Source organism: Xylaria bambusicola (assembly GCF_022495145.1).
Source record: "Xylaria bambusicola strain CBS 139988 unplaced genomic scaffold F5B22scaffold_12, whole genome shotgun sequence".
NCBI classification, from domain to species: domain Eukaryota; kingdom Fungi; phylum Ascomycota; class Sordariomycetes; order Xylariales; family Xylariaceae; genus Xylaria; species Xylaria bambusicola.
The window spans coordinates 649,642-668,852 of record NW_025953565.1 but is presented as its reverse complement, the minus strand read 5'-3'; the positions used below and the strand labels follow the sequence as shown (position 1 = coordinate 668,852).

At 47.9% G+C, this 19,211-nt stretch overlaps 4 protein-coding genes and 1 non-coding gene across 5 annotated transcripts; all 5 read right to left on the bottom strand.

The window, feature by feature from the left end:
* Positions 1-2,379: 2,379 nt before the first annotated feature.
* F5B22DRAFT_69874 (uncharacterized protein) lies at positions 2,380-7,052 on the bottom strand. Its single transcript, XM_047980494.1, has 3 exons — positions 4,757-7,052; positions 4,099-4,707; positions 2,380-4,017 (listed from the first exon to the last, which is right to left on the bottom strand). Exons 1-3 carry the CDS (start codon positions 6,882-6,884, stop codon positions 2,639-2,641), a joined length of 4,116 nt encoding a protein of 1,371 aa, XP_047832652.1. The 5' UTR covers positions 6,885-7,052; the 3' UTR covers positions 2,380-2,638.
* Positions 7,053-8,078: 1,026 nt separating this feature from the next.
* F5B22DRAFT_69838 (uncharacterized protein) lies at positions 8,079-9,449 on the bottom strand. Its single transcript, XM_047980493.1, has one exon. It carries the CDS (start codon positions 9,179-9,181, stop codon positions 8,321-8,323), a length of 861 nt encoding a protein of 286 aa, XP_047832651.1. The 5' UTR covers positions 9,182-9,449; the 3' UTR covers positions 8,079-8,320.
* Positions 9,450-10,501: 1,052 nt separating this feature from the next.
* F5B22DRAFT_654029 (uncharacterized protein) lies at positions 10,502-14,643 on the bottom strand (the record flags this gene model as incomplete). Its single annotated transcript, XM_047979770.1, has 7 exons — positions 10,502-12,013; positions 12,078-13,458; positions 13,533-14,043; positions 14,111-14,170; positions 14,306-14,383; positions 14,462-14,551; positions 14,619-14,643. 7 exons carry the CDS (start codon positions 14,641-14,643, stop codon positions 11,237-11,239), a joined length of 2,922 nt encoding a protein of 973 aa, XP_047832650.1. The 3' UTR covers positions 10,502-11,236.
* Positions 14,618-17,942, bottom strand: F5B22DRAFT_599619 (uncharacterized protein). The gene is made up of 7 exons (XM_047974473.1): positions 17,091-17,942; positions 16,964-17,037; positions 16,762-16,911; positions 15,557-16,704; positions 15,362-15,501; positions 15,193-15,248; positions 14,618-15,062 (listed from the first exon to the last, which is right to left on the bottom strand). Exons 1-7 carry the CDS (start codon positions 17,269-17,271, stop codon positions 14,826-14,828), a joined length of 1,986 nt encoding a protein of 661 aa, XP_047832649.1. The 5' UTR covers positions 17,272-17,942; the 3' UTR covers positions 14,618-14,825.
* On the bottom strand, positions 17,843-17,952 carry F5B22DRAFT_t81. The gene has a single exon. It is a non-coding gene; the product is annotated as a tRNA-Phe (tRNA).
* Between the last annotated feature and the right edge of the window lie 1,259 nt (positions 17,953-19,211).

Sequence of the window (19,211 nt, the reverse complement as noted above, 5' to 3'; positions counted from 1 at the left end):
CCATCCAAACGGCCGGTCTCTCCTTACTCAAGCTGGTGCTATTTTCCTTAGTCATCTCCAGCCACCACTCATCCCAACCCTTGATAATAGCGAATCTTCTACTTCATCATCTTCCGTTCGAGCCTCACCCGATCATGATCATGATTAAGAGCACCGCCTAGGATATGGGATCAGCAGAGATCAGTCCTGGATCACTTTGAACGGCAAGGGTCTACTCTGGTTACCAGCAGATTGTCGACCAGGAAGGTCGGCAGTCTTTGGGACTACTGTAGTGATTGGCACTGGTTCAGGAAGGATGCTCGTTATGCGGTTCTCTTCCGCAGAAGGGCCAGCAGGACTTTAGTCGATGCTTCATTTCCAGCACGATCCTCGAATAAAGTCTTATACTTTTACTACCTTTGTAAATAGAGGGTTATAGGGGAGCTAGTGATTTTATAGTAATCAGGTGCCTTTGTTTAATAGTTTTTAATATGTTTATAAATATTATAGTTAGCTGTTAAAATATATATATAATATGTCACGGCGGGTGTACTGAGGAGCTGGGACAAAGCCGGCAGCAGCAGCTAATACTCTATTAACGAGAATATCAAGACTAAAGAGAAAAAGAAAGAGAGGACTAGATACAGCGAGACAGTATTCCCTTATATACATATTGCCCTATGCGGATCCTTGTCTTCAGGGGCAGCTTAATCATGTGAGAGGTCGCTACTGGCCGTAACAGGCAATAGGCTACTTAGAAACAGGAGAAACCGAGAGCGACAACTATGATGGTACCCAAGGGCCAGAACTGCGTGTTCTTCCCTACACCAGCTGAGACAGAAGGCAACGATGGGATTAATGGTGTGCCCGTCTCAAAAAAGACCATACTTCTCTGTTCTCGGCTAGTTGAGATTATATGGAAAAAGAAAATGTATTACTAGAAGATTTCCTATGTACGTATCTTTAGTCTACGTACCACGCCTTAGCCCGAAAGGCTCCATGCGTGTAATGAGAAAAAAAAAAAAAAAAAGAAAGAAAAAAAAGGGGTGACGGGTGACGGAATTGGCGGCGTGCCTATCTTGAAAGATCTGAAAGAGATGGTACTGTTGTGCGTCAAGCGTGTCGGCGCTGTTCCGTACAAGTCTATCTTAGGAGAGGGCGTTACAAACGGGATAGTCTTGGATATCGGGGCACACAGCCCTGAGGTGACGGTAACGAGACTAATGTGAAAGATAGCTCGCGTGACAGTTTGGTTTGATAGTTCAGTCGCTGCAAGAGCCGGGCTGCTCGCATGGCTGCCAGCTCCCCCGGCATCAGACGTGGCGCATGAGGGATCCAGACTGGTGGTCGTCTGGGTGATGGTAGTTGGGGATGTTGAGAGCCAATAATCGGTGTGTGAGGTATCTGGACTGATGGTGCTCTGGGTAGTAATAGTTGACAATGTTGGAGGCCAATGGCCAAGTTGGGAATCGTAAGTATGCAGGCTAGTAGGACTAGTACTAGTCCCAATCTCGATGTCAAGACCTAGGGTCCCTACTGCCGAGAGATCTAAACACGGGACTCCCACGATGAAGAGCGCGAAGATAAAGAGAGACATATCTGGTGTCCGTTTCCTGACCCCTCTAAAAATAGCACGTTGGTCGGTTGCAGCGATTCCATGGTTTTTTGAAAACATAGCAAATCGCAAGGCTGCTTAACAAGACGTGAAATTTAATACTTCGTCAATTTTATAATAATGATTAATTGCATTCATGTCCTATCTTTAGCAATAATCTCTTCGCTTTCCTTAAGAGGACGAGGGCGCCACTTTGCAGCCGGGCTAGGCCGCAGATGGCAACTATAAGAAGATGCAAATCTTATCTAACTTTTGCTAGATATTGGTTAGGAAAGAAGAGATACTCGGGGAGATGATGAAGTAGATATGCTGTTCTAGAAACTCGTAGAGGAAAGCTGGATAGAAATCCGGAATTAATCCTCGTACTGGTACAAGTAGATCCAGGCCTATACAGACGAGTTCAAATCAAATTACGCACTGGTGCGATCGAAACTGCACCAATAGGACTGCGGAGAAGGGAGCTTTGGACCGGTACGGCTTGGACCAGCGCGGGTTTGGTCGACGGACTGGTATGATATGTAGACACGGGGTTCAGACGACGGACCAGTACGGGTTGAGACGACAGACCAGTACGACATTGGAGCTGGTACAGCTGTAGGTGCTGTACCAGTACGGCCTCGGACTGATACGGGCCGGGAACAGCACGGATTAGGACCACGTACTGGTACGAACCCAGCCCAGTACGGTGCTGAAATGGCGGCCAAAGAGATAGATGCCCGTACAATGTACAGAAACAGAGGCACAGATAGCCAAGATATAGATCACGTGCTCTGATCTACCATCTTCAAACCAATGTCCTCTAAGATGAAATCACCCTACGGACGGATATAGTGTGTATATGCAGCATCTTAGCTTACAAATTTGCATATTTACAAAGAGACCTACTACTAATGAGTGTGGTCATACACTAGGAGCCAAGATATCCGCGCGTAAGGGATTCCTATCGTCGCGCAAGGAGGCTACTACTATGCATACAATGCCCCTTTAATCCCGATTCCGAATTATCAATACACAGAAATTTATACAGAATATTGGTGTCAATATCTATTTGGACCCCGGCTTACAGCTAGACACTTCAGGCGGTTTCTTCAATTTGTCAACGATCTTTGCCCCTGCACTCACGCAGACATAACCGTACCCTCGACCTTCCTCCACCTGATCTGCCCACCACTCCTGAGTTGGCCGATAACGGTATTCTATTTGATTGCATTTTGGGTCCTTGAGCCGAGCCCTTAAGCAAGTCTCATACAGGTGGTTCAGGCATCTGGTGGGGCGAGTACTCCCCCTGTGAGGTGGGTGCCAAATCGCCCTTTGGGGCTTGTGCTTATCGTCTTCAGTTTGCGGAATTCGCTCAGGGGTGAGCTCGGAAGCCTTCTTCACGGCCCTCAAGGTCGCAGGGGTCAAGCCCGCAGTCCATAATACCGGATCGAGGCGCGTCCACCTATTGTATAGGAACTTATCCATAGGTGGCAGCTCCGTCCTCCCATTCTTAAACATCTCCTGAATTCTGCTACATGTGGTATCCAGCGGGTTATCATTTGGCTCGATTTTGAGATCTGTAACACTACTATACCACACATCTGACAGGGAACATTCGGGATAATGCTCAGCAACATTGTCGTGGACGTAATTAACCAGTTGACACTGCATATCGAGTAATGGATGCTCATTTTTCTCTCTGTTTGCTGCCTCCAAGTCCCAGATGAAAAGTTCAATCTTAGAGAACTGTTGAAATTTTAAAATATGAGGATTTTTGGGACGATAAATGCCAATCCATGCGTGTCGTTCGTATGTTTCTTGGGGCATGAACTCGTCCCAAGTGTCATTGATAGTGTAGAAAAGGCCATAATATGTATTTCGCCTAGTCGAGAAAGTCGGTGCTGCCTTAAACCAGCTACTGAAGGTATCGAAACGGCTCTTGTAAGTATCGTCATCTCCAAACTGTTGGGCCATGGCCCTATCCTTCCAAGCTACAGGCTTTGGGTGGAGCACAGCCCAGTTACCACCTGTGTTCCGACAGTGATCATCTATCCAACGTTGGAGTTCGTGAGCATCATCGGATTTGAACGTGGGGCTGGGAAATCGAAACGACGTCACGCAAGTAGACTTTTTAGCTACAAGTTCATCTGTACGCCAGGAAATATTATTCTCGGTGCCATGCTTGCCGGCTTGGTTTTCAAGTTCCAAAGAACGGCGCTCGGAAAGGATATTGGCTACATCAGGATTGCTGACTTCTGTATCGAAATATCTTGGAACTTCGATGTAACGATATGCTCCCCTCATTTTCCTAGGGTCAGAGCCGAGCACGTAGAATCTCCGGAATCGATCGCATTTCAGGCGAGTCCAGCAACAGAAGGCGTTGACTAAGCTCTGTTCATCGCTTGAGTCGATGAACTCACTAAGACAATGAATTTTGCGCACCTCTATGATAGTGTTCGTTAATGGTTACTCTGAAAGGTAGAGCGTGTGATCAAAGTGGTGGGGGAATGAATAGGGGCGCTTACCTTCGCTGGTATATTCATCTCCGAAGAGGTTCATTATCTGTTGCAACAATTGCCACGCACGGATATGATCATCAATATCCTGTTTACTTCGGCAGACGCGTTCAAGGAAGCTCGATAAATCGTGATTACCTTGATTCAATTCTCGCAAGGTGTTGTATTCCTCTTTCTTTTCTTCCGCAATGTTCCTAAGAAACTGAGGGAAGTTGTGGCAAGCTACAATCATGTGACTCGGATTCACACCATAAGTAATAAACCATTTCAAAAAGTCGCAGAGCTTGGCTGGTTCCGAGATCACGAAGCTTGGGGTAATGAGAAATACGCGACCATATGGGAACAACCGTGTGAGTCGAAGTGTCCCAGGTATGCTAACCGCATCTAAATCGGATGGATACTGAGGCCGCTTCTTCTCTCCGGTATCCAGATGCCAGAATGTATACTTCCCCTCCTCAAGCATTTGCCAAACACCTCGAATCTTCTCGAGCTCCCATAAAGTGAAATTGGCATGGGAGATCACAGTGCCTCCACCACCGGCCTGTACGGCTTCATGGAACGTGCGCCAACCATGTGGCTGGTCGAACGTGAAGATTGGTCGATCCGGTTGATGGGTCCCTTTGTACCGTCAGTATCTGTAGACATCGTGCTTCTTATAAGTACTTACTAAGCCAAGTTATGATTGTAGACTGAAGCTGTCGAGCGTTCTTTGGAACCAATATCATATAGGATTGCTTATCTATTAGTTTACTATCCTGCGGAGACAACTTGGTAAAGTCAAGCCCCGTCAGCATCCCTAGAAGTTCTAGATCATTTTCTCCGTTTCGCTTCACCGCTGTGGGCCCTTCATGAGGCTCAAAGGGATAGGCTTGGATTGGGACTGCGGATAGAAAAATGATATATCGCAGTACGGCATCATCCTCAGGCTCTTTAATATCAATATTAAGCCAGGTCCAGTCATCACAACAATTCCCCGGATAAATCAGGATTGAATACTCAGGTGCAACCAGATGCAATCCGTATACCCCTCGTCGCAGATGTTCTGCAACATTCTTCAAGGCTCTGGCGTGCTTCGGTGAACTAGCTGTAATTGAACCAACCGCAAGCTTTTCTTTAATTAACTGGCCTTTCTGTTGAGAAAAATGAAAGGAAGTACAGGTGGATGCGAGATGGAGAGTTTCCTCGGCCTTGAAGGCGGACAACCAGGTGGTAGTATGTCGAGGAATCCCGCTAAAGCTAACCATAATCGCTTCTCCCGTTCCAAACTTGACAAGTTTCTGAATTGTCTGTGCTGATCCCCGTTCTTGATACTTTGCTAAAGATACTGTCCTAGGGGGTCCTTGTTCCACTGTACTTATGTCCGGGCTTATAATGTCATCTTGCGTAGGAGTAGAGCCAAATAGTTCATTCATAGTATTGGCCAGTTCTTCACTGTCGTCTCCCGTAAAGTGGACAGATTTAGATTTTTTACGCTTCGGTGGAGGTGCTTCATCTGCATCTTGCTGCCTTACAGAATCCGTCAACCCCTGATGTTTTGATACAGCTTCCAAAGGCGTGATAGGCGAATTGGATGTCTCTTGGTCTTTCGGCGACACCGTGATTGGTGACACGAGACTAGGCTTCCTGGGTTTTGTCTTATCATTATCAATGATGAAGGCGCTGGGGATAGAAGATAAGGCACCGGCTGCATCACCCTTCTCAATTCCTCGCTTCTTTGCAAGGTTTCTCATACGCATGTTTTGGAAAGCTTTAGGTGCTTTAGAAGGATCGGCCATGGAGTCGGCCAAGTTTTTTCGCTTTTTACGCTGCTTGCCCCCTGCAAATACGTTTGTGGCTGCTGATAAGGCTGGTAATTGTCGAGTCCTAGTGGCAGTGAGACGCTTGACTGCATTTGGCGGCTTGGGCAACGGAGTTGATGATATTGTGGTAGTAATTGTCATGGGCTTTTTGGCAGTGGTGGGCTTAAAGACACTAGTTCTCCCTGCTGTACCCTGATAACCAGTCATAGTACCGGTACTCCCTTTTCGAACGGGGCCGGGAGTGGTTGTTTTTGACCCAGAAGTCTTCGAAGCTGTCGTCGACAGCGGCTGTGAAGATTTTTGACTGCGGCCATTTTCGGGCAGTTTCGAGGTACTTGTGTCACTGGGGGTAGTAGTATGAGAGGGGATTCCCACAAATGTTTTCTGTTTGGGGACTCGTGGAGCGGTAGGTACAGGTTTGTTTTCTGTTAGTGGAACCGGTGTGCTCACTGTGGCTTTTGGTCTCGAAGAGAGGACAATGGCGGGATCGACCTCGTCCAATTCTTGTGCTTCATCATCAGAAGACAGCGAATCTTGATCAGTGGGCGAAGTGGGCGAGATTAAGGGCGTATCTTCGAAGTATCCAGGTGGGAAAGGCGGCGTGAGTTGAAAACCGAGTCTCTTGCGTTTAGCATTACGTCTCGTATGTCTCTCGAGTCGGGCCGCACATGCAGCTTCAAATTCGGCTAGATCGAAAGCCTCGCGATCTCCAGCAGAAATCCCGGCTTTGATCTCCTCCCATGTTTCCAAGAGTCCATCTCCAAGGTGTTCGATCGGCTCCCACGTACAGTCTTCCATAGGAAAGTTTTCCCATTTGACGAGGTACTGTGAAGTGTCAGGAACATCAGGATTTTGTCGTTCTGCCAATATATCTTCGACATCCCATTCTTTTTCAGAATCATTATCTTCGATGACAGTAGAAGTAATAGAGAGGTTGTCGTCGTCGTCGTCATCGTCATCCTGCGAAGAGGGGGAGAAAGGCGGTCGCTCAGACATATTGGGAGTGACTAGAGTTGTTTCCCATGCTCCGAAAGCCGCTCAGTGTAGTAGAGGAGGTTGCTGGTATAAGAGAGACGAGTGAAGATGCCTGCTACCTAAATAACAGTGGTGTTGGTGGCGGTGGCGGTGGCGGTAATGGTCCATATGAGAGATGAAGAAGGTGAGAGTAAGTTAGTGAGGTCATGCAGACGGCAAGGTGCAATCAATTGGGTAACGTTGTTTTTGAGAACATCAGCCACTGCCATATGCCTTTGTTGGCTTCCATAACATGAAGAATGAATGGGGCACACATCAAGGCCGAATGGCGGTGCATGAATATGACTGATCAGAATCAATGAAGGGTGCCGGTGCCGGTGACGGGCATCGGGTCGAGGTTTCCTACTATTCAGGTTGTTTACTAGGTTGGAAAGGAGACGAAAACGGGATCCCTGTAAAAAGCAAGACACTCTCTCGAGCCGCGGGGCTGTGTGGACTCAGCTCTTTAGTAGCACAAGTCTCATGTTTGAAGCAGATATCAGGAAGACTGTCTGGGTACACAAGCTGGGCCAAGTATCTAACGTTAACCTTAGATCTTTTTGTAGCGCTCGTGTGGTTGCCATTGAAGATGGTCAAGTACCTCCTCTACATTGCTTTCCGTAGGTACCTAGGTAGGTACTTCAGTAGCTATTCCGTAGCTGTAGCTGCGGGAGAAGCTATAGAATTTAGCTGGTACAGGTAGGTAGGTAAAGTGTGGGGGACATGCGCTTAAGGTACCTAAAAGCTACCTACATAGGTACCTAGCTACTTACACTTGTGCCCCACTAAGGGACTTACCAGCGAGGTGATGCCTATTGAGGCACGAAAGTACCTAACTGTTTCACGCACGACGTACTGACTTCGAGGTTCAAGTTCAAAACATTTCGTATTAAATTTAAACCAAACGTGAACTCGAATATGACAAAAATATAACTAGATCGAAGAACCGTATAAAGCTGAGTTGCAGCGTGGATAGAGACAACAGTATGTATGGCTGGAGATAGCTCGTAGTGAACGATTCCCTACCTACCTTACGTATACACGAGAACGCATATTCATACCGAGAAATAGACACATCGGTATCAGGGCTTCATTCATCTTTATATGATGATTTCAATAAATGAGAAGCTATGAAGGCGAAGATTGTTCGTCATAGTTTTATGGATGGCTTCTTGCCGTACCCTGTGACAACCTCGTTTGCTGGATTCGGAAACACTGCCGTCTCCCCGTAAATTCTAAGATACGCGTCTAGGCACACTATCGGACATCTCGGATAGCTAGTAACAACTGAGACATTTCATTTTCTCTTCAACTTGGTACTGAAACCGTTCCGCGATAAAAAGGATGGGAAACGTAGGTATGGGAAGGTACATGTTCAAGGTACCTCTCCGAAAGCAGAGGCCAATCTGAAACCCGGACTAATGCCGATACGAATCGCGACTTCGATGCCGCCTTCCATCATCGCCATCCTCCAAATACAGCCAATCCTCAACACTCCTCCAACTGCGCGCACCAGGATCGACCTCGCGCGAGACACCGCGTCGACTAGTACTCCGTCCATCCCGACTGCGGTCCCGATCATCCCACGCGTCCCAGCCGTCCCGTTCGGGACTACGCGCCCTACTCCTAGGCCGCGCAACGACATCGATCTTCTCGAGGATCTCGGGCTCGCCCTCGGGCCGCCGCCACTTGCGCTCCCACTTCTCCTGCTCTCTCTCGCCGCGCGCACGGCGGATCTCGATACGCTTCTCCACGGCATTAGCACCTAGCGCCCCCACAGCCGCGCCCACGACCGTCCCGATCAGCTGGTTGCGCTTGTGCTCGGCATCGTCGCTGTGACCCTTGTGCTGCTTGTCCCGGTTGCTCGTGAGGTCGACGGCTTCTCGGGCCGCGAGCCCGCCGACCAGCGCGCCCAATACGCCGACGCCCAGACCCGTCGTCGAGTCCGTGAACGTGTTGTCGACAAATCGCTTCGCTGCCTCCAAGGGCGATCGCACCTTGCCATCGTCCGAGTCTGAGTCGTACTTCCTCTCTCTCGTCCGGTCTCGTGGTGAATCGGTAGGCGGTGCTAGTGATCTCGGCCTTGAACGTGATCGCGGCGCATAGGAACTTTCTTGCGGCTCGTACGTTAGCCGGGGCTGAGGCTTTCCATCGTAGGTTGTGTAGCCCGGACTGGGGGCGCGGCCATCAGGGGGAGGAGCTGAAGCCCCACCCGCTGAGTGTGTGTAATAGTCTGCGGCCAGGCCGCGGGAAGGATGTCCGTTTTCGTATCGTGACATGTTCTAATGTGAATGATGATTTAAAATGAGTCTTTTAAGTAATTAATGTATCATCACAAGAAGGCGGGTGCGTTGCGTTTTTGTAACATTCAGCGCCCCAGGTAGAAGACACTGCCTTGACCTTTTGATGGTGGGGTGACCTGTCAGCCCTTGTGACTTGGGCGTCGTGGTGAGAGAGGGATGCGACTGATGGAATGTTCTGCGGCGTGATCCCAGAGTGTCTTAGCCCCACAGCCGAAGTGTTTCCACTCTTCTTCTACTATAATATATTGCCGACAGACGACTGCTTGCTATAGATTCATAGGTGAGGATGCTTTACCGATGGTGGCGCAGCACTCAGGGAAGAGGGCGTAGTACCTACCTAATGTCTAGGTGGACACAGATGAGAGATGAAATGCAACATCAAGTAGCAACTGTAGAGTGTGTGAAATAGGGAGAGTGATGGCAGAAGTTCAAGAAATAGAAAAAGAGCAGCCAGCAATTCATGAGCGAGGTGGACACAACGCCGGATACCATGGCATTCCATCTGCTTACATTCAAACCAACCTTTGCCTCCCTCTCACGGTCTCACGGTATGATAAAGTGACCCCACGCTCGCAATTAATCCTCACCAGAATTGTTCTCCAAGGGCCAGGGCAAGCATCATTCCTATTGGTACCAATGCAGTACCGTAGCAGCAAACCTGCATTGTACGCCCTGGATGCTGCCTGAGGGGACTCGAGGGGTGAGGACGAGGGATGCGAACGAAAGCACCGGCTATGTCGACCTCTTTGCCCGAGCCATTGACATTGGTGGGTTGCCATGTAGCATGATGTCACTGTAGCCAGTTTAGCAGTGCCAGGTGTTCCAGGCAGCGTACCATTTATCCAAATCTGGCTGGGATGCGAAATACTATGGACTCTTAAGCCGTCTTCTTGCACACCACTTGTTGCCACTACTAGAACGGCCAAGAAGAACGAATCCGCAGTTTGGTTCATGTTCGGGTGAAGACGCCATGAGGAGAACGAATTGATTTCCAGTCGAGTGACGCTAACAGGCCACACAACTAGCGTAGCCATTTCTGATACCCGGTTACTGACGCCATTTATACGTGTAATCAACACGTTCTCAATGCATGCAAGCAAAGCGATGATATTGTCTTTTCACATGCAACACAATGACAAATGCGAGAATGCGCTATCAAGTTACTGAGCGAGGAACCAATGCTTCAGGCTATTCAGTCAATTAATTGTCATTAGAGTGTCGACGATACAAGCTACCTGTCAAGTCTAGCCTAACCACCACTGCCGCAATTATTACCATTCCACATGAGTATTTAGTCACGTGAAACAACCTGTTCCTTGTCCTTCTTCTCCTCCTCCTCACTTTTCATTTATCTTCCCATACACCTACCTCTTAACTCACTTGAGCCCGACCATAGTGTAACCGCCATGAAACAAATTGGAGCCCATACTCAACAGAGCTCGTCCGATTCCCAACCCGTCAACTGGTGAAAGAAAAAGGGGATCAAATCAATACAAGGCGATGTCTCTTCATTACACACCGTACTGCGCAGCCGACAGTGTTTCTGCAAATGACTCAAAACCAAGTGAAAGGGAAAAAAATTACTTTAACAGACCGTACAAGCTCAATCTCACCACCTCAATCACTAAGCGGATGACAAACAGAGTAGGTCGTGGTACATTGCTTGTTGTCGGCTAAGATCAATAGGGCCATGGTACAGCATGTTCTTCATCAAATGAGAAGAGGCAAAGTATGAACCAAGCCAATTCTACCAAACGAGGTAGGTACATCTCGAGGTGGAATGATAAAAAACGCCAGTGGGGGGCCAGAGCTGCAAAGAAAGTCCCAGCGAAACCGAGGCCGTGTTTCTTGAGAAGTTGGGACAGAATATTAGATAACGGAAATGAGAGTCCTTTCTATCAGAGCGCCATGTCGAGATGAGTATAGAACGTGAAATCGACGAGCTTCGTATCAGCGCATTAGTTGGTGATGAGAACTGATTCAATCTCATGCGACTGCCTTCACGGTCTCATCTTTGTCATTTCATCGACGTTAATGATCTACGCCTCGACTCGCATTCTGAGGCTTGACACTCTGCGATCTCACACTTCCATTATTCTGACCTCTCACAGCAGAGCGTGATATACCGACACCGGGGATGTCCACACGCGGCCGGGATCGCTCACCATCGTCTTGAAAACGGACGCGCTGCCCGCTGCCATTGCTGATGATCCGAGTACTGCCGTCGCTGAAGTCGCGGCCACCGCCTTGACGGCCAGCAGGCGCTTCAGCCATAGCTCTGTTTCTATCCACAGCGACTTTAAAGAACTGCGCAACTTCCTCAAGCGGTCTCTGCAAGGACTCTGGAGAGCCGAGGAGACGTAAAAGATTCTGAGAGTCGAGAACGTGTTTTGCGATGACGCTGTCTGGTTGGCAGAACGTGCGTATACGCATAGACCGTGCATTCGATTTCATAGCGTACAGAAGACCAGTAACAGCCGCCGGTCCCTCTGCTTGTGCCGGTCCGTAGAACCGAAATTCATTGATATGCGCCGTAATGAGATCGACCTGGGTCTCGAGATCGTAGCGGAAGCCAATTACTTTCGGGCGGCCCTTCTGCACCCACGCATCAGCTATGCGGCTCAGTTTACTGGCTTCCAAGCGACCAGTGTTGAGTTGCGTTCTGAAGTAGGTATCCAGCGCTGTGTTAAGGTTATACTCGAGCTCGCAATACAGTAGACTTTGCTGGCGGGCGTCGAGGGAAATGTTCATGTGGCTGACGGAGCTGGCTCGGCTATGGCGTGCTGGTTTGAACGATGTGCTGTCAGCCTGTAAAAGTTAACTTCATGCTCTTCCTTGTTACTGAGGTCAAACTAAGAAGGATCTGCCTTACGATTTCGCGTGCCTTTCGCTTGAGGCTTTCCATGAATCTCCCCGTTCTCTCTATCTTGGATTTCTTCACCCCTAACGCTGCGGTATCTTCAAGCCAGCCATGCTTACCAAAGAGCGTCTTCGTCCCTTGCTCAACTCCAACTGGAGCGCCGCTCGCCCGCATAATGAATGGCGTCAGGGGTGTGAACGGCGAAGAAGAAGCCGTCTCTTTTGGTGGGTTTACACTATCTATCACAGTGCCACTTTGACTGATCTTGGACTCAGAATCGCCTGAGAATTGACGATCGCGATGAGGTCCTTCATTTATCGTAGCGGATCTGGTTATCCCAGATCCTCTGCCGGGGGTCTTTTCAGCACTATACTCACTGGCCGTATAGCCAGAATCTCCAGACAATTGGCGATAACGGTCTTCGTTACCGTCCTCTCTAATGCCTAGAGCGCTTCGAGAACGCATATTGCTGAGGGCATATGGAATCCGGGTACCGTGCGGGCCTACAATTTGACGATGGCCATCGCCGACCCTCTTTTTGACCGCGAACATCTCTTCCTCCTGAGTCGGAATCATGACGCGAATGGAGCTTTGCGACGGCGTGTAGACGGGCTTCAGGTTCTGTCTCCACTCAATGTATGACCGAAGAGGGCTGGCAGGATCTATATTGCTGTATTTAGGTATAGTCAAAGGAGCGATGGCCGGTGAATCTTCAGTACAATCATATACAGGCGTGTTGTCGCTTGGACTATACGAATCAAAGTGCTCCGCTTTCGAAGACTTGATCGCAGTATGCTCGATTTGGTAGCGGTTAGTATTTCGATTGACCATTCCAATATGGACAGGATTTCTCAGATTCAACGCGGGAGGTCGTTGCTTTGCCTTGGCCTGAGATAGAGAAACTTGTGTAGCTGATGTATCAACAGCTCCATTGGTGAGTTTTTGGCGATGATTTTGAAGGGCGGGTGGTTGAGGAAGATGTTCCACACATTGCTGCATTAGATCTGTCACAGTGGTCATACTGCTCTCATGCCCGATATTTCTGAAAATTTTGCTATTAACATTGTCGATGTCCTTCTTAGCAGTCTCATGGACTGGAGACAATACTTGGTGGGCCTTATCATCGTTGTCGATAAACTCATAACGACGCTGCATCGTGCGTCCACGATCAGTAGAATCAGACCGTAGACTGCCATTACGAATGTTATGATCGGGATTCAGGATCGAGGAGCCTCTGCTATGATCCCGGGCGCAGTTATAGCCCTCTGGTGCATCAATGGATTGTCGGCACTCGGACACGGAACGTGAATGGGAGCGCGTGTGTACACCGGCACCGTTGTATGAAGACTCTTGGCTTTTGAGGCTCGCCTGGCCGTTTTGCTTGCTCCCATACCTAGGTAGTCGGTCAACACTCAAGTCCAGTTCATAGAAAAATGAACGTAAGCAATAGAAAGGGTAACGGCGTACATAGCAGCTTGATACTTATTCACTATCTTGCTAGAAGCCGAATACGTTGCCCCATTCAGTGTCTGCGGAATTGGATCTCTAGCTTTATACGATGGGGAGAGCGTCAGGTCGGGTTTAACTATTCGTATAGAGCTGTCTCTGGCCTCTAGTGAAAGTAGAGAAGACGTTGAACCTTCACGCGGTAGGTAAGAAGGTGTCGCGGAGGGGAGACATGGAGTATGAGAAGCAAGATGAGTATGAGGATGCGATTTGGAGCACTGTGATGGCATATGGGCTCTTATCGTTACCGAGTGAGTCTGGCTTGGGGGCGCATTAATGCTGGGGTTTTGATTTGTAGGTGATCCAGCAACGTCGCTAGCTGGTGAATGTGTGTTTGGACTCGAGCCACTGCTACAGGGGTACAATGGAACTAACGTATCCCGCTTGTCCTGCTTGTCGAGTGAACGGGTAAAGGTAACGGTGAATGCGTTGTTGAGGTGAGTTGTCACTTTGTTGGGGAGAGGTGCAGATGCTGTAGGTTCACACATTAGCAAATACACACAAGCATACCTTTCAGAAACCCTCTCTGAAGGAAATACCTGTTCTGTGGGCAACGCAGTCGCCAATGTGTGTGACGGCTGTATCTGTTGGACCAGCTTCTAGGTGGGTTGCAAAAGGTCATGTTAGTGTGGTACGAAGCTCAGCTACCTAGGTATTACCATATGTAGCCTTTCTCAACTGGCTGGCGGACATTGCCCGGGAGACGTGATCTTTGAGGTGGTTTGTGTACATACCAACGACAGTGAAAGGTACTTGAAGTGGGAGAACATCCGAAAACCGCCGGTTTGTCACACGACTTTGATTTTCTTCCGCTACTCACACGGCTCATCAGTCTCCCGCTCATGAGTTTTAAAGAAAGATATTTGTCTTCAACAACGACCTTTGCTTACCGCAGATTTCGCTAGGAGCCCGTAGGCTCCTTAAGACCCTTTCATATTCCAAGTCTGGGCATATCAAAGAGTTCCCAACCCCATCAGCTCCTATTATAGAAATCAGCTGACATATAATCTTAGATCCCCGAGGAAGAATTAGTGATATATCACTTACGCTTCAGCTTTAGAAGATGGCTCATTCTGAGAATGTGCGGAGTGTTGTGGAGAATACGGATGATGGAAAACAGGGCAAGTGGAAGAATGAAGTGATGTACACTGATAAAGGTAATTCTTTTTGATTCGATTGCTCGGCTGCAGGCAGCAGTTTGCATTTAGAATCGGGTACCTCTAGCTAACAAATTCCTTGAACATTGATCTGTATCTACCAGAAATCACTATCTTCTCTTCCAACACCTCCACCCCTACTTGAATTGTACTTGAGAGGTCGTAGTATCTCTCCGGTTGCTTTGTGGAAGACCTGTCGTGAGCTAGGGGCAACCTCCTGAAAACCATGGGCCTCTTGCTGTAACTTCGACAATAACAATTCTCTTGGACTTTCTTGTGCGTTAATGTGGGTTTTCCTACTATTGTTGCTGGCGTGTGAACCCGCAAGGCTTGTCTGCAATTTGTGACGTCAGCCACAGGCTACTTAGACAATTGAATGATATGTCAAGGTTTTGGAGTATAAGGCAACATCAGTGGTAGTCCGGTATCAGGAGAGCTGTGTGGAATGGGGTCACAAAACTGACCACATAGCTACGTGCACACTGTGGGTGACCTTGTCGGCAAGTGGGAGTATCACGAACTGCAGTACTCGTTGATTAGAGCGTTGCGCAACATACGTAAAGCGAACAGGGAAGTTGAGATAAGAATCTGAACTCGGCTGAAACAGGGAATGAGAACTTCAAGATTACGAACCTGCTTCACCATTGGCGGGCCTTTCGATAACTGTTGTTTGTCGATTTGTGATTGGGCTGCACACATTGTAGTGTGTTTCTGTCTGAGCTGTAAACTCGATATTATCGAACAGGGGCGTATCTGGCCGATACTGATCTTGTCTAAGTTTTCGTTAGCACTCTTCCCTCTGTGCTCACTAGGAATAGCACAATCGACCTTTCCAGCGTGAATCTCAATATATCAGTACCATTGCTACTTGACGCCGCCGACCTTTCTGATACATATTGAAAGGAAATCGGTAAATGATCTTGTGGTCTCTCTCCTATCAATTTAGATGAGGCTGAATAGCCTAAGAAGCCATGTTTAAAGGCACGAGCCTTCATTTCAGCTCCAGTCTCTAAGTCAACAAGTATTCCCTTCCTTTTGGAAGATAGACGCTGGCTTTTAGCCCGGGGGTTACGTCCAAGTAGCTCGGTATTTCTTGAAGAACAATTTGGGTCATATCTTGGTGTAAGTGCACAATCTTGAAGATTCCATTGGTAATCGAGGCCACCATCAAAACCAAGCTGGGGCGTGAAAGGGCCTCGAAAGAGCCATGGAGATGTCTGGTTCAACAACCCCGTGTTAGCAGCCTCTACAATAGTTTCTGTGGCCTTAGATTCGGCAGTTGGCATCTGAGATATAGGCAAGTGTGATGGCAAAGTCTCGCCATCATCAACAATCAGAAACTTTCTAGCGAATATCGCGTTAGGTATCTGATAACCGTCTGGCCAGGGAACAGAGACCACACCACACTGAGCCCGTTTATCCCTATGTAATGAGCTAGAATCGAAGATAAATGTGTTAGGTATCCAGCTTCGCCTTCTTCGTTCTATGTCGGGCGCTTTCTTCTGGTTACGTTTCCCAACAAATTTCTCTATAATGCTCATGCTCGAGAGTGAATGCCGCAAACGCTGTGACCGGCTGCTGGGGCTCTCGATGGTATCAGCAGATCCGGGTGGAGATGTGTCACTCGACTGATCTAGGGACGCTATTGGAAACTCGCGCTCATCCACAAGTCTACCCGTTGCCCCAAAATCGGGGTCCCACTGCATTTCATGAAATTCCTTTGGGTTCGGACTGCGCATGGGTCGAGTTCCTTCGGATCGAGTGGACACAAATAGAGTGTGGTCGATGAGCCAGACCTTCTTGTTTCTAATGCAGCTCAGATCCGCATATTCTCGTTGACTTATAGGGGACGAGTCCGAGAGGACAAAGCGATAACGATCGGCGTGTTCTGATCGCCAGCGTGAAAGCTTCTCGGTAGGGACAATAGAAGAGGTGATTGTTGTCATATGAGGTATATGCGGAAGCTCAAGGTCAGCCTATGTAGAGATTAGACTCTCAAAAATTCCTGTTTCAACACTCAATTCAGCACTGACATATCTGTACATGTGGTCATGCCGCCATCGCTGGAAAGCGGCCCCAGGGTCATCTGTATGTTCACAATCCACTTCAATCAACTCATACAAGACTCCTCCGGCTAAGTCTAGGTTCTCGTCCCCTAAGTGCTCCCGAAGAATGAGAAATATCTATTCGACGTTAACATGCCTGCAGGGACAACAATACACCTTTTAGACCAACCTGCTGTATACCATCTTTATATTGAAAGTTTCTTGGAATATGGGCACAAAATCGGACAAGGACATTACGGCATTCTCATAGTCCGAGTCAGTCAGCTGAAAAAGGCATTTCGGAACACAACACATACTCTCCTCGCCATACCCTGAGCGGGTGAGGTTCTGCGGTCCAGAGCGCTTCCGAATCAAGTCGAACGGCTTCCAATCATCTTCGGGAGTCGGGTCGGAGACCGCAAACGCTACATAACGGTGATCACTGGGGGTAGGGTTGCACACTCTGGCGGCACCAGTCTTACAACGTTGTTGGAGCATAGCCAGTGAATGAAGTGGAATCGCTAAGGTAGATAGGTCATTTGAAGACGCAATGAGGTAACAGATCTAGCTGCTTCAGCCAACAGCGACGTGTCCGTGTAGTCTCTGATATAGCTAAGATGTGACGACGCATCCCTCTATGTAGAAAGATAATGAGATTAGACTACAGAGAGATGGGCAAAGCAGCTAACAAGTGCGAAAAGAGTGTCGACGCTATACCTGCCCATCTCGTTTGCCAGCATTCATAACTCCTGCCGCCTTAATTTCTTCTTCGTCCGAACGTAGCTGCCATGGTTTCTCCAGTGCTATCTATGAGGCAGGCACATGCTTAGACATGGACATTACCATACCTACCTACCTACAATGTAGAGGTAGGTACATATATGTACTTGAGTAGATAAGTGTGACCTAATGAGGTGGTACCTGCATTTAGAAGTGCATCAGATTGAGGTAACCTCCAGCTACGCGTCCATACCCTGCATTAATTTCCTTGCAATCGACAACTGTGGATGAACTACAAAAGATAAAAAATCATGAAATATAAGGAGATGCGAAAAATGCAAAAAGAACATGCGGTGAGTGTGGATCGAACACACGACCTTCAGATAATCAAGGCTAGACCAAGATACGGAATGAAGTTGTGGCTTCAGTCTGACGCTCTCCCAACTGAGCTATCCCCGCTTGATGAGTTTTCCAGCTGTTAAAACTTTACATGAAAACAACTCAAAAAATCGATTGCTGAAGCTAAAGCTCTAGAGCGAAACAAAGCCGTGAAAAGGCACATGTTAAGGAAGAATCAGGCCAGATATTGCCTTCTAGATATAAAATCTCGCGCACAGATTCTATATAATTGTTAATAAACAAGGATTTTCCTCCCCATTTCCACTTCCATGAAAAGCTGTCGGTCGATGAAGAGACCATGGCAGCAGAAGTGATATAACTACTTTTTAATAACTAGACTTAATACCATCTAAATCCTCCGCTCCAACACTCTCACTTAACGAGGTTACGTCTCAAGTGCATAGACTATCATAAATTCTTTGGTGAAAACGAGCTATTCAAGCCCGCATATTGTGCACAAAATGATATCAATGGAATTTGAAGCCCTTAGTTTCCAAGGAAAATCCTTGACACCTCATCGGTAAGTGTGTTACAGACATCTAAGTTATCCCTACATACACACCCGCCTTAGACCCTTAATTTTATAGTTCCTGGGTGCATACAAGACCCAGCGCCTACGTACGAGCAAAGTATGCTGAGTAGGTATTTTCAAAACTCTTCTAGTCCAAACACATCGGTCTTTTCGACAGATGATGGAGACACCCGCCCGACTCATCTCTTCTATATCTCCATGCAGTTTGTCTTGTCCTCGTACCTACGACACTTAAAGTCTGTACTCAGCTGGGACTACTACTGTCGTTGCCGCGCGGGAACTATATATTTTGACCCCGCCAGTCTAAGTTGTATATACGTCTGTATTGAAATAAAATGTCAAATTAGTGTTGATATTGTTTCAGCGGTGGCAGAATCAATACTATAAAATAGACAACGGGGAAGACTTTTCATTACAATCTCACGGCACCTCAGACTTACACACGACGCTACAGAAGCTGTACGTCTAGAGAGAACTTTGTCTGATACCCGGAACCAAAGTATCTAGTAAGAACCGCGTATTCCGACTTATGTGCAGAACAGCCATTCAGCTTCGGGCCACTGATACACACCCACCTTGCTGCGCAACCGGGTTCAAACGTGGACTATCATTACCATCCTGAGTTCCTGTGTATTGTGCACAGAGGATGGCCTCCTTATTAACCTACACGACGGGAAAATCAACAACTAGCCGTTGCGGCCCTGTACTAATCAACCTAAGGTCATATCAACTGCTCTTTTAGAACATCTATCAAGCATCAACCTTGTCTTACTCTAAACAAGCTTAG